General features: G+C 50.0%; 1 protein-coding gene across 1 annotated transcript; it reads right to left on the bottom strand.

The window, feature by feature from the left end:
• Positions 1–9,459: 9,459 nt before the first annotated feature.
• LOC142068771 (uncharacterized) lies at positions 9,460–11,365 on the bottom strand. The gene is made up of 2 exons (XM_075118596.1): positions 10,464–11,365; positions 9,460–10,075 (listed from the first exon to the last, which is right to left on the bottom strand). The coding sequence occupies exons 1-2, from the start codon at positions 11,041–11,043 to the stop codon at positions 9,534–9,536; spliced, it is 1,122 nt and encodes a 373-aa protein (XP_074974697.1). The 5' UTR covers positions 11,044–11,365; the 3' UTR covers positions 9,460–9,533.
• Positions 11,366–11,591: the final 226 nt, after the last annotated feature.

The following is an 11,591-nucleotide window of genomic DNA, read 5'->3' as shown; positions in this document are numbered from 1 at the left end:
AAAACTGGAATTACAGGTGTGGAGTAGACCAGACAGCCATCTAGCACAGTATTTCTCTCTGACTGTAGTTACCACCAACACCTTCAGAGGAAGGTGAAAGGAACTCTGGAGTGGGTAGTTATGAGGTAACTTCCCTTATAGGAGGTTTTCCCCTAGCCTTGTGCAATTGTTTATAGATTTATGTCTTGAAGAAGGATTTCCTTCACCTTCCAATTTTTAGAGTCCTTTTAAAGTAAATTCTGAAAGTTTATGTTTAAAATCTCTCATAACATCCCAAGGTTTATTTATCCTGGCACGCTCACTTATATCTACACTACATGTCTACACTATGAAATTAGGTCAATTTTATAGAAGTCGATCTTTAGCAACTGATTTTATACAGTCGATCGTGCATGTCCCCACTGAGTGCATTAGGTCGGCAGAGTGCGTCCTTAATACCATAGGAAGCATCGACTCATGGAGTGGTGCACTATGGGTAGCTATCCCACAGTCCCTGCTGCCCATTGGAATTCTGGGTTAAGCTCCCAATGCCTGATGGGACAAAAACCTTGTTGCGGGTGGTTTTGGGTATATGTGTCAGTCTTCCCTTCCTCCCTCCTCGAAAGCAATGGCAAATAATCATTTTGCATCTTCTTTCCAGGAACTACACTGATTTACTCCAGCTGCAGGATTTTCCATGACGTCAGGCAGATTTTGCAGTAATTGAACATGTGATAGTCCGACTGGAGTAAAAGTAAGGGAAACACTGAGGCCTTGTCCACACTGTGAAATTAGGTCGAATTTATAGAAGTCGGTTTTGTAGAAAGCGTTTTTATACAGTCGATTGTGTGTGTCTCCACACAAATGGTCTAAGTGCATGTAGTCAGTGGAGTGCGTCCATAGTACAGAGGCAATTGTCGACTTCTGGAGTGTTGCACTGTGGGTAGCTATCCCACAGTTCCCTCAGTCTCTACCGTCCATTTGAATTCTGGGTAGAAATCCCAATGCCTGATGGGGCTAAAACGTTGTCGTGGGTGGTTCTGGGTACATATGGTCAGGCTATTCCCTCCCTCCCTCCGTGAAAGCAACAGCAGACAATTGTTTCACACCTTTTTTCCTGGGTTACCCATGCAGATGCCATACTATGGCAAGCATGGAGCCCGCTCAGCTTACTGTCACTGTATGTCTCCTGGGTGCTGGCAGATGTGGTACTGCATTGCTACACAGCAGCAGCTTATTGCCTTTTGGCAGCAGACAGTGCATATGACTGGTAGCCATTGTCGAGGGTGCTCTTTTAGCCAACCTCAATGAGATCAGGGGCGCCTGGGCAAACATGGGAGTGACTTAGCCAGGTCATTACCCTTTTAAGTTTTGTCTCATGGCGATTCAGTCCTGCTGGCAGTCCTACTGTACCGTCTTCTAATGAGCAGCCAGGAGATGATGATGGCCAGCAGTCATACTGCACCGTCTTCTGCTGAGCACCCAGGAGATGACGATGGCCAGCAGTCGTACTGCATCATCTGCTGCCAGGAAGATGTATAAAGATAGATGAAGTGGATCAAAACAAGAAATAGATTAGGTTTGTTTTTTGTTCATTTTCTCCTCCCTTTCTCCCTCCCGCTGTGAAATCAATGGCAAGCTAAACCCAGTTTTGAGTTCTATCCTTGAGGTTTTGAGTTCTATCCTTGAGGGAGCCATTCTGTTTCTTGCAAAGCCACCCCTTTTGTTGATTTTAATTTCCTGTAAGCCAACCCTGTAAGTCATGTTGTTGGTCACCCCCCTCCCTCCATCAGAGCAACAGCAAACAATCGTTTTGCAGCCTTTTCCCTGGATTGCCCAAACAGGAGCATCCGCCATAGCTCAGCAAGCATGGAGACCATTTAGCTCACTGCAGCAGTTATGACCATTGTAAACACTTCACACATTATCTTGCAGTTTATGCAGAACCAGCACCTGAAAAACCAGGCGAGGAGGCAATGGAATTGTGGTGTTGAGGACATGAACACACTTTTCTCTAAAACCGCATTCACCCACAATTTGGAGATCATGGTGTTAATGGGGAGGGCTTGTGCCATGGAATGCCAATTCTGGGCCTGGGAAACAAGCACGGAGTGGTAGGACCACACAGTGTTGCAGGTCTGCAATGATTCCCAGTGGCTCCAAAACTTTTGCATGCATAAGGGCCCTTTCATGGAACTTTGTGACTTGCTTTCCCCTGCCCTGAAGCACAAGAATACCAAGATGAGAGCAGGTCTCAAAGTTCACAGGTGAGTGGCAATAGCCCTGTGGAAGCTTGCAATGCCAAACAGCTACCGGTCAGTCGGTAATCAGTTTGGAGTGGGAAAATCTACTGTGGGGATTGCTATGATGCAAGTAGCCAATGCAATCATTGAGCTGCTGCTATCAAAGGTAGTGACTCTGGGAAATGTGCAGGTCATACTAGATGGCTTTGCTGCAATGGGATTCCCTAACTGTGGTGGGGCCATAGACGGAACCCATATCCCTATCTTGGGACCGGACCACCAGAGCAGCCAGTACATAAACCACAAGGGGTACTTTTCAATGGTGCTGCAAACACTGGTGGATCACAAGGGACGTTTCACCAACATCAACGTGGGATGGCTGGGAAAGTTTCATGACGCTCGCGTCTTCAGGAGCTCTGGTCTGTTTAGATGGCAGCAGGAAGCGATTTACTTCCCAGACCAGAAAATAACTGTTGGGGATGTTGAAATGCCTATAGTTATCCTTGGGGACCCAGCCTACCCCTTAATGAAGCCGTACACAGGCACCTTGGACAGTAGTAAGGAGCTGTTCAACTATAGGCTGAGCAAGTGCAGAATGGTGGTAGAGTGTGCATTTGGACGTTTAAAGGGTCGCTGGTGCAGTTTACTGACTCACTCAGACCTCAGCAAAACCAATATTCCCATTAAGAAAAGGAGTACTTGTGGCACCTTAGAGACTAACCAATTTATTTGAGCATGAGCTTTCGTGAGCTACAGCTCACTTCATCAGATGTATACCGTGGATGTGTAGCTCACGAAAGCTCATGCTCAAATAAATTGGTTAGTCTCTAAGGTGCCACAAGTACTCCTTTTCTTTTTGCGAATACAGACTAACACGGCTGTTCCTCTGAAACCTGTCAATATTCCCATTGTTATTGCTGCTTGCTGTGTGCTCCACAGTCTCTGTGAAAGTAAGGGGGAGACGTTTATGGTGGGGTGGGAGGTTGATACAAATTGCCTGGCCACTGAATACGCGCAGCCAGACAGCAGGGCGGTTAGAAGAGCACAGCAGGAAGCACTGCGCTTCAGAGAAGCTTTGAAAACCAGTTTCATGACTGGCCAGGGTACCGTGTGACACTTCTGTTTGTTTCTCCTTGATGAAAACCAGCCTCCTTGGTTGCCTCTAAATTCTCTGTAATCCACCCACCCTCCCCCCTTCGATCACGGCTTGCTTGCAAAGGAAATAAAGTCACTATCATTTTAAAAACATGTATTCTTTATTAATTGGTTATAAAAATAGGGAGATAACTCACAAGGTAGCCCAGGTGGGGTGTGGGAAGAGGGTAGGATGGAAGGAAAAGGCTACTTTAAAACTTGTTGAATGCCAGCCTTCTGTTGCTTGGGCTGTCCACTGGGGTGGAGTGGTTGGGTGCCTGGAGCCTCCCTTCCCCCCGCTTTCTTGGGCGTCTGGGTGAGGAGGCCATGGAACTTGGGGAGGAGGGAGGGCGGTTAAGCAGGGGTGGCAGTGGCAGTCTGTGATCCTGCTGCCATTCGTGAACCTCCACCAGATGCCGGAGCATGTCCGTTTGATCCTGCAGTAGCCCCAGCTTTGCCTCCTGCCTCCCCTGATCTTCCTGCTGCCACCTCTCCTCATGTTCATCGGCCACTTTCCTGACCTCTGCGATTGTGTCCCTCCACACAGCTCTGTCAGTGCCGGACGACTGCATGAGCTCAGAGAACATGTCATTGCGCGTGCATTTTCTTCACCGCCTTATCTGAGATAGCCTTTGGGATGGAGGAGGGAGGCTTGAAACATTTGCAGCTGCTGGAGGAAAAAAAGGGAGTGAAGTATTTAAAAAGATACATTTTACAGAACAATGGCTATACTCTTTCATGGTGAACAACACTATTCACATTACATAGCACATGTGATTTTGGTACAAGGTCGCATTTTGCATCTTATATTGAGTACCTGCAGCTTTGGTGTTACAGATCACACATGCAGTGCCGGGCAACAGATTTTGGCTTGCAGATGGCCAAGGTAAGCCATAGTCTTTCAGCTTCTGCAACCTTCATAACAGCAGCACCCTCCTTTCCCATACCAAGCAAAGCCCGTTCAGTTGTCCATTTAGTGCTGAGGTTTTTCTGTTAACGTGCAGCAGCAGAAACCAACTAACCCCCTCACCGCATCCAATTCTCTGGGATGATCACTTTACCTCTTCCCCCCCCCCCCCCCCTGGCTGGTATCAGGGAAGATCCCTGCGAGCCAAACGTGAACATCTCAGCACCAATGCTCTCTCTCTCCCCCTCCCCCACCCCACGTGGCTAACGCAGGGAGGATTTCTTTTCAGCCACAGGCAAACAGCCCAGTAGGAACGGGCACCTCTGAATGTCCCCTTAATTAAATTTACCTATTTAAACCAAGTTACCAGGAACGATAACACTCTCATTGAGAGAGAGATAAAGAGTGCATGTTGCTTGAATGCCAGCAAACACTGGGACCATACGCTGCCAGGCTTTGTCATGCAGTGATACCAGATTACCTGCTACTGGCATGGCATGGTAAAGTGTCCTACCATGGAGGACGGAATAAGACCGCTGTCCCCAGAAACCTTCTGAAAAGGCTTTCAGAGTACCTCCAGGAAAGCTTCATGGAGATGTCCCTGGAGGATTTCCGCTCCATTCCCAGACACATTAACAGACTTTTCCAGTAGCAGTACTGGCCACGAATGCATCTCAAGTCCTGAGGGCTACTTAATCATTAAAAACACTTGCTTTTATAACATATTATATTTACAAAGGTACACTCTCCAGAGGTCCCTTCTCCGGCTTCATTGGGTTGGGAGGGTATTTCAGTCAGGGTGATAAAAAGATCCTGACTGTCGGGGAGAACGGTGTGCTGTGTGCTCTCCCCAAGCTTGTCGCCCTCCTCCTCCTCATCTTCCCCATCTGCAAAATCATCAGACATGGCAGAGAGTATCCCATCATCGGAGCCTACGGACAGAGGTGGGGTAGTGGTGGTGGCCCCCCCTAGAATTGCATGCAGCTCATCATAGAAGCGTCATGTCTGGGGCTCTGTCCCAGAGCATCCATTTGATTCTTTGGTTTTCTGGTACGCTTGTCTGAGCTCCTTAAGTTTCACGTGGCACTGTGTTGCATCCCTGATGTAGCCTCTGTCCCTCGTGGCCTCTGAGATTTTTTGAAATGTTTTGACATTTTGTCTTTTGGAACATATTTCTGATAGCAGATTCCTCTCCCCATAGAGCGATCACATCCCATACCTCCTGTTCGGTCCATGCTGGAGCTCTTTTTCTATCCTGGGACTGCATGGTTACCTGGGCTGATGAGCTCATCTGGCCAAACAGGAAATGAGATTCAAAAGTTCCCGGGGCTTTTCCTGTACACCTGGCCATTGCATCCGAGTTCAGAGTGCTGTCCAGAGAGGTCCAATGGTGCACTGTGGGATAGCTCCCTGAGGCCAATACCTTCGAATTGCATCCACACTATCCCTAATTCGAAATGGCGATGTCGATTTCAGCGCTAATCCCCTCTTTTAAGAGCCCTTTATGTCCAAAAAATGTCTTCGGGTATGTCTACACTACGGAATAAGGTCGAATTTATAGAAGTCGGTTTTTTAGAAATCGGTTTTATAAATTCGAGTGTGTGTGTCCCCACAGTAAATGCTCTAAGTGCATTAAGTGCATTAACTCGGCGGAGCGCTTCCACAGTACCGAGGCAAGCGTCGACTTCCGGAGCGTTGCACTGTGGGTAGCTATCCCACAGTTCCCGCAGTCTCCGCTGCCCATTGGAATTCTGGGTTGAGATCCCAATGCCTGATGGGGCTAAAACATTGTCGCGGGTGGTTCTGGGTACATATCGTCAGCCTCCCGTTCCCTCCCTCCCCCCGTGAAAGCAAGGGCAGACAATCATTTCGCGCCTTTTTTCCTGAGTTACCTGTGCAGACGCCATACCATGGCAAGCATGGAGCCCGCTCAGGTAACCGTCACCCTATGTCTCCTGGGTGCTGGCAGACGCGGTACGGCATTGCTACACAGTAGCAGCAACCCCTTGCCTTGTGGCAGCAGACGGTACAGTACGACTGGTAGCCGTCATCGTCATGTCTGAGGTGCTCCTGGTCGCCTCTGTGAGGTCGATCAGGAGCGCCTGGGCAGACATGGGCACAGGGACTAAATTTGGAGTGACTTGACCAGGTCATTCTCTTTAGTCCTGCAGTCAGTCCTATTGAACCGTCTTATGGTGAGCGGGCAGGCGATACGGACTGCTAGCAGTCGTGCTGTACCATCTTCTGCCGAGCAGTCATGAGATGTGGATGGCATGCAGTCCGTCTGCTGCCAGCCAAAGATGTAAAAGATAGATGGAGTGGGTCAAAACAAGAAATAGACCAGATTTGTTTTGTACTCATTTGCTTCCCCCCCCTCCCCTGTCTAGGGGACTCATTCTTCTAGATCACACTGCAGTCAAGGTGCAGCGAGGTAAATCTAGCCATGTATCAATCAGAGGCCAGGCTAACCTTCTTGCTCCAATAAGGACAATAACTTAGGTGCACCATTTCTTATTGGAACCCTCTGTGAAGTCCTGCCTGAAATACTCCTTGATGTAAAGCCACCCCCTTTGTTGATTTTAGCTCCCTGAAGCCAACCCTGTAAGCGCCCCTCCCAGCGTCAGAGCAATGGCAAACAATCGGGCATCTGAGAGTGCTGTCCAGAGCAGTCACAATGGAGCGCTCTGATGGGGCTAAAACATTGTCGCGGGTGGTTCTGGGTACGTGTCGTCAGGCCCCCGTTCCCTCCCTCCCTCCGTGAAAGCAAGGGCAGACAATCATTTCGCGCCTTTTTTCCTGAGTTACCTGTGCAGACGCCATACCACAGCAAGCATGGAGCCCGCTCAGGTAACCGTCACCCTATGTCTCCTGGGTGCTGGCAGACGCGGTACGGCTTTGCTGCACAGTAGCAGCAACCCCTTGCCTTCTGGCAGCAGACGGTGCAATACGATTGGTAGTCGTCCTCATCGTGTCCGAGGTGCTCCTGGCCGCGTCGGCTGGGAGCGCCTGGGCAGACATGGGCGCAGGGACTAAATTTGGAGTGACTTGACCAGGTCATTCTCTTTAGTCCTGCAGTCAGTCCTATTGAACCGTCTTATGGTGAGCAGGCAGGCGATACGGACTGCTAGCAGTCGTACTGTACCATCTTCTGCCAGGCAGGCAAGAGATGAGGATTGCTAGCAGTCGTATTGCACCATCTTCTGCCAGGCAGGCAAGAGATGGGGATGGCTAGCAGGCGTACTGTACCATCTTCTGCCAAGCAGCCATGAGATGTGGATGGCATGCAGTCCTTCTGCACCGTCTGCTGCCAGCCAAAGATGTAAAAGATAGATGGAGTGGGTCAAAACAAGAAATAGACCAGATTTGTTTTGTACTCATTTGCCTCCTCCCCTGTCTAGGGGACTCATTCCTCTAGGTCACACTGCAGTCACTCACAGAGAAGGTGCAGCGAGGTAAATCTAGCCATGTATCAATCAGAGGCCAGGCTAACCTCCTTGTTCCAATAACAACGATAACTTAGGTGCACCATTTCTTATTGGAACCCTCCGTGCAGTCCTGCCTGAAATACTCCTTGATGTACAGGCACCCCCTTTGTTGATTTTAGCTCCCTGAAGCCAACCCTGTAAGCCGTGTCGTCAGTCGCCCCTCCCTCCGTCAGAGCAACGGCAGACAATCGTTCCGCGCCTTTTTTCTGTGCGGACGCCATACCACGGCAAGCATGGAGCCCGCTCAGCTCACTTTGGCAATTAGGAGCACATTAACCACCACACGCATTATTCAGCAGTATATGCAGCACCAAAACATGGCAACGCGATACCGGGCGAGGAGGCGACGTCAGCGCGGTCCCGTGAGTGATCAGGACATGGACACAGATTTCTCTGAAAGCATGGGCCCTGACAATGCATGCATCATGGTGCTAATGGGGCAGGTTCATGCTGTGGAACGCCGATTCTGGGCTCGGGAAACAAGCACAGACTGGTGGGACCGCATAGTGTTGCAGGTCTGGGACGATTCCCAGTGGCTACGAAACTTTCGCATGCGTAAGGGCACTTTCATGGAACTTTGTGACTTGCTTTCCCCTGTCCTGAAGCGCATGAATACCAAGATGAGAGCAGCCCTCACAGTTGAGAAGCGAGTGGCGATAGCCCTGTGGAAGCTTGCAACGCCAGACAGCTACCGGTCAGTTGGGAATCAATTTGGAGTGGGCAAATCTACTGTGGGGGCTGCTGTGATGCAAGTAGCCCACGCAATCAAAGATCTGCTGATATCAAGGGTAGTGACCCTGGGAAATGTGCAGGTCATAGTGGATGGCTTTGCTGCAATGGGATTCCCTAACTGTGGTGGGGCTATAGATGGAACCCATATCCCTATCTTGGCACCGGAGCACCAAGCCGCCGAGTACATAAACCGCAAGGGGTACTTTTCAATAGTGCTGCAAGCTCTGGTGGATCACAAGGGACGTTTCACCAACATCAACGTGGGATGGCCGGGAAAGGTGCATGATGCTCGCATCTTCAGGAACTCTGGTCTGTTTCAAAAGCTGCAGGAAGGGACTTTATTCCCAGACCAGAAAATAACTGTTGGGGATGTTGAAATGCCTATATGTATCCTTGGGGACCCAGCCTACCCCTTAATGCCATGGCTCATGAAGCCGTACACAGGCAGCCTGGACAGTGGTCAGGAGCTGTTCAACTACAGGCTGAGCAAGTGCAGAATGGTGGTAGAATGTGCATTTGGACGTTTAAAGGCGCGCTGGCGCAGTTTATTGACTCGCTTAGACCTCAGCGAAACCAATATTCCCACTGTTATTACTGCTTGCTGTGTGCTCCACAATATCTGTGAGAGTAAGGGGGAGACGTTTATGGCGGGGTGGGAGGTTGAGGCAAATCGCCTGGCTGCTGGTTACGCGCAGCCAGACACCAGGGCGGTTAGAAGAGCACAGGAGGGCGCGGTACGCATCAGAGAAGCTTTGAAAAACAGTTTCATGACTGGCCAGGCTACGGTGTAAAAGTTCTGTTTGTTTCTCCTTGATGAACCCCCCCGCCCCTTGGTTCACTCTACTTCCCTGTAAGCTAACCACCCTCCCCTCCTCCCTTTAATCATTGCTTGCAGAGCCAATAAAGTCATTGCTGCTTCACAGTCATGCATTCGTTATTCATTCATCACACAAATAGGGGGATGACTACCAAGGTATCCCAGGAGGGGTGGTGGAGGAGGGAAGGAAAATGCCACACAGCACTTTAAGCACAGCACTTTAAAAGTTTACAACTTTAAAATTTATTGAATGCCAGCCTTCTTTTTTTTGGGCAATCCTCTGTGGGGGAGTGGCTGGTTGGCCGGAGGCCTCCCCACCGTGTTCTTGGGCGTCTGGGTGTGGAGGCTATGGAACTTGGGGAGGAGGGCGGTTGGTTACAGAGGGGCTGCAGTGGCAGTCTGTGCTCCAGCTGCCTTTGCTGCAGCTCAACCATACACTGGAGCATACTGGTTTGGTCCTGCAGCAGCCTCAGCATTGAATCCTGCCTCCTCTCATCACGCTGCCGCCACCTTTGAGCTTCAGCCCTGTCTTCAGCCCGCCACTTACTCTCTTCAGCCCGCCACTTACTCTCTTCAGCCCTCCACCTCTCCTCCCGGTCATTTTGTGCTTTCCTGCACTCTGACATTATTTGCCTCCACGCATTCGTCTGTGCTCTGTCAGTGTGGGAGGACAGCATGAGCTCGGAGAACATTTCATCGCGAGTGCGTTTTTTTTTCTTTCTAAGCTTCACTAGCCTCTGGGAAGGAGAAGATCCTGTGATCATTGAAACACATGCAGCTGGTGGAGAAAAAAAAAGGGACAGCGGTATTTAAAAAGACACATTTTATAAAACAGTGGCTACACTCTTTCAGGGTAAACCTTGAAAGTTAACATTACATACATAGCACATGTGCTTTCGTTACAAGGTCGCATTTTGCCTCCTCCCACCGCGTGAACGGATTTTGGTTGAATGCCAGCAAACATACACTGCAATGCTTTGTTCTACAGTGATTCCCCAGTACGTGTTGCTGGCCTGGAGTGGTAAAGTGTCCTACCATGAAGGACGAAATAAGGCTGCCCTCCCCAGAAACCTTTTGCAAAGGCAGAACCGCAAATGCCAGGGCAAAGTAATCCTTTCACATGCTTGCTTTTAAACCATGTATAGCATTTTAAAAGGTACACTCACCAGAGGTCCCTTCTCCGCCTGCTGAGTCCAGGAGGCAGCCTTGGGTGGGTTCGGGGGGTACTGGCTCCAGGTCTAGGGTGAGAAACAGTTCCTGGCTGTCGGGAAAACCGGTTTCTCCGCTTGCTTGCTGTGAGCTATCTACAACCTCCTCCTCATCATCTTCTTCGTCCCCAAAACCTACTTCTGTATTGCCTCCATCTCCATTGAAGGAGTCAAACAACACGGCTGGGGTAGTGGTGGCTGAACCCCCTAAAATGGCATGCAGCTCATCATAGAAGCGGCATGTTTGGGGCTCTGACCCAGAGCGGCCGTTCGCCTCTCTGGTTTTCTGGTAGGCTTGCCTCAGCTCCTTCAGTTTCACGCGGCACTGCTTCGGGTCCCTGTTATGGCCTCTGTCCTTCATGCCCTGGGAGATTTTCAGAAAGGTTTTGGCATTTCGAAAACTGGAACGGAGTTCTGATAGCACGGATTCCTCTCCCCAAACAGCGATCAGATCCCGTACCTCCCGTTCAGTCCATGCTGGAGCTCTTTTGCGATTCTGGGACTCCATCATGGTCACCTCTGCTGATGAGCTCTGCATGGTCACCTGCAGCTTGCCACGCTGGCCAAACAGGAAATGAGATTCAAAAGTTCGCGGTTCTTTTCCTGTCTACCTGGCCAGTGCATCTGAGTTGAGAGCGCTGTCCAGAGCGGTCAGAATGGAGCACTCTGGGATAGCTCCCGGAGGCCAATACCATCGAATTGTGTCCACAGTACCCCAAATTCGAGCCGGCAACGTCGATTTAAGCGCTAATCCACTTGTCAGGGGTGGAGTAAGGAAATCGATTTTAAGAGCCCTTTAAGTCGAAATAAAGGGCTTCATTGTGTGGACGGGTGCAGGTTTAAATCGATTTAACGCTGCTAAATTCGATCTAAAGTCCTAGTGTAGACCAGGGCTTAGTTGTGTGGACGGGTGCAGGGTTAATTCGAAGTGTAGAGCAGTTGTTTAGCAAAACTTCCTCCACGCTCTCCACAAGGGGCCGCTGTTTTCTCACCGACTCGCCTCTCTGGCAGAGCTGTCTCAGGCTGGCCGTTCAGTGCCCCGCTGTTTAGCCTGGTCTCGGATCCCGCCGCAATTTCTCTTCCCCC

This window comes from Caretta caretta, chromosome 13 (genome assembly GCF_965140235.1).
Source record: "Caretta caretta isolate rCarCar2 chromosome 13, rCarCar1.hap1, whole genome shotgun sequence".
Lineage (NCBI taxonomy): Eukaryota > Metazoa > Chordata > Testudines > Cheloniidae > Caretta > Caretta caretta.
Note: the sequence above shows the minus strand (reverse complement) of the source record. Positions and strands in the feature narration are given on the sequence as shown.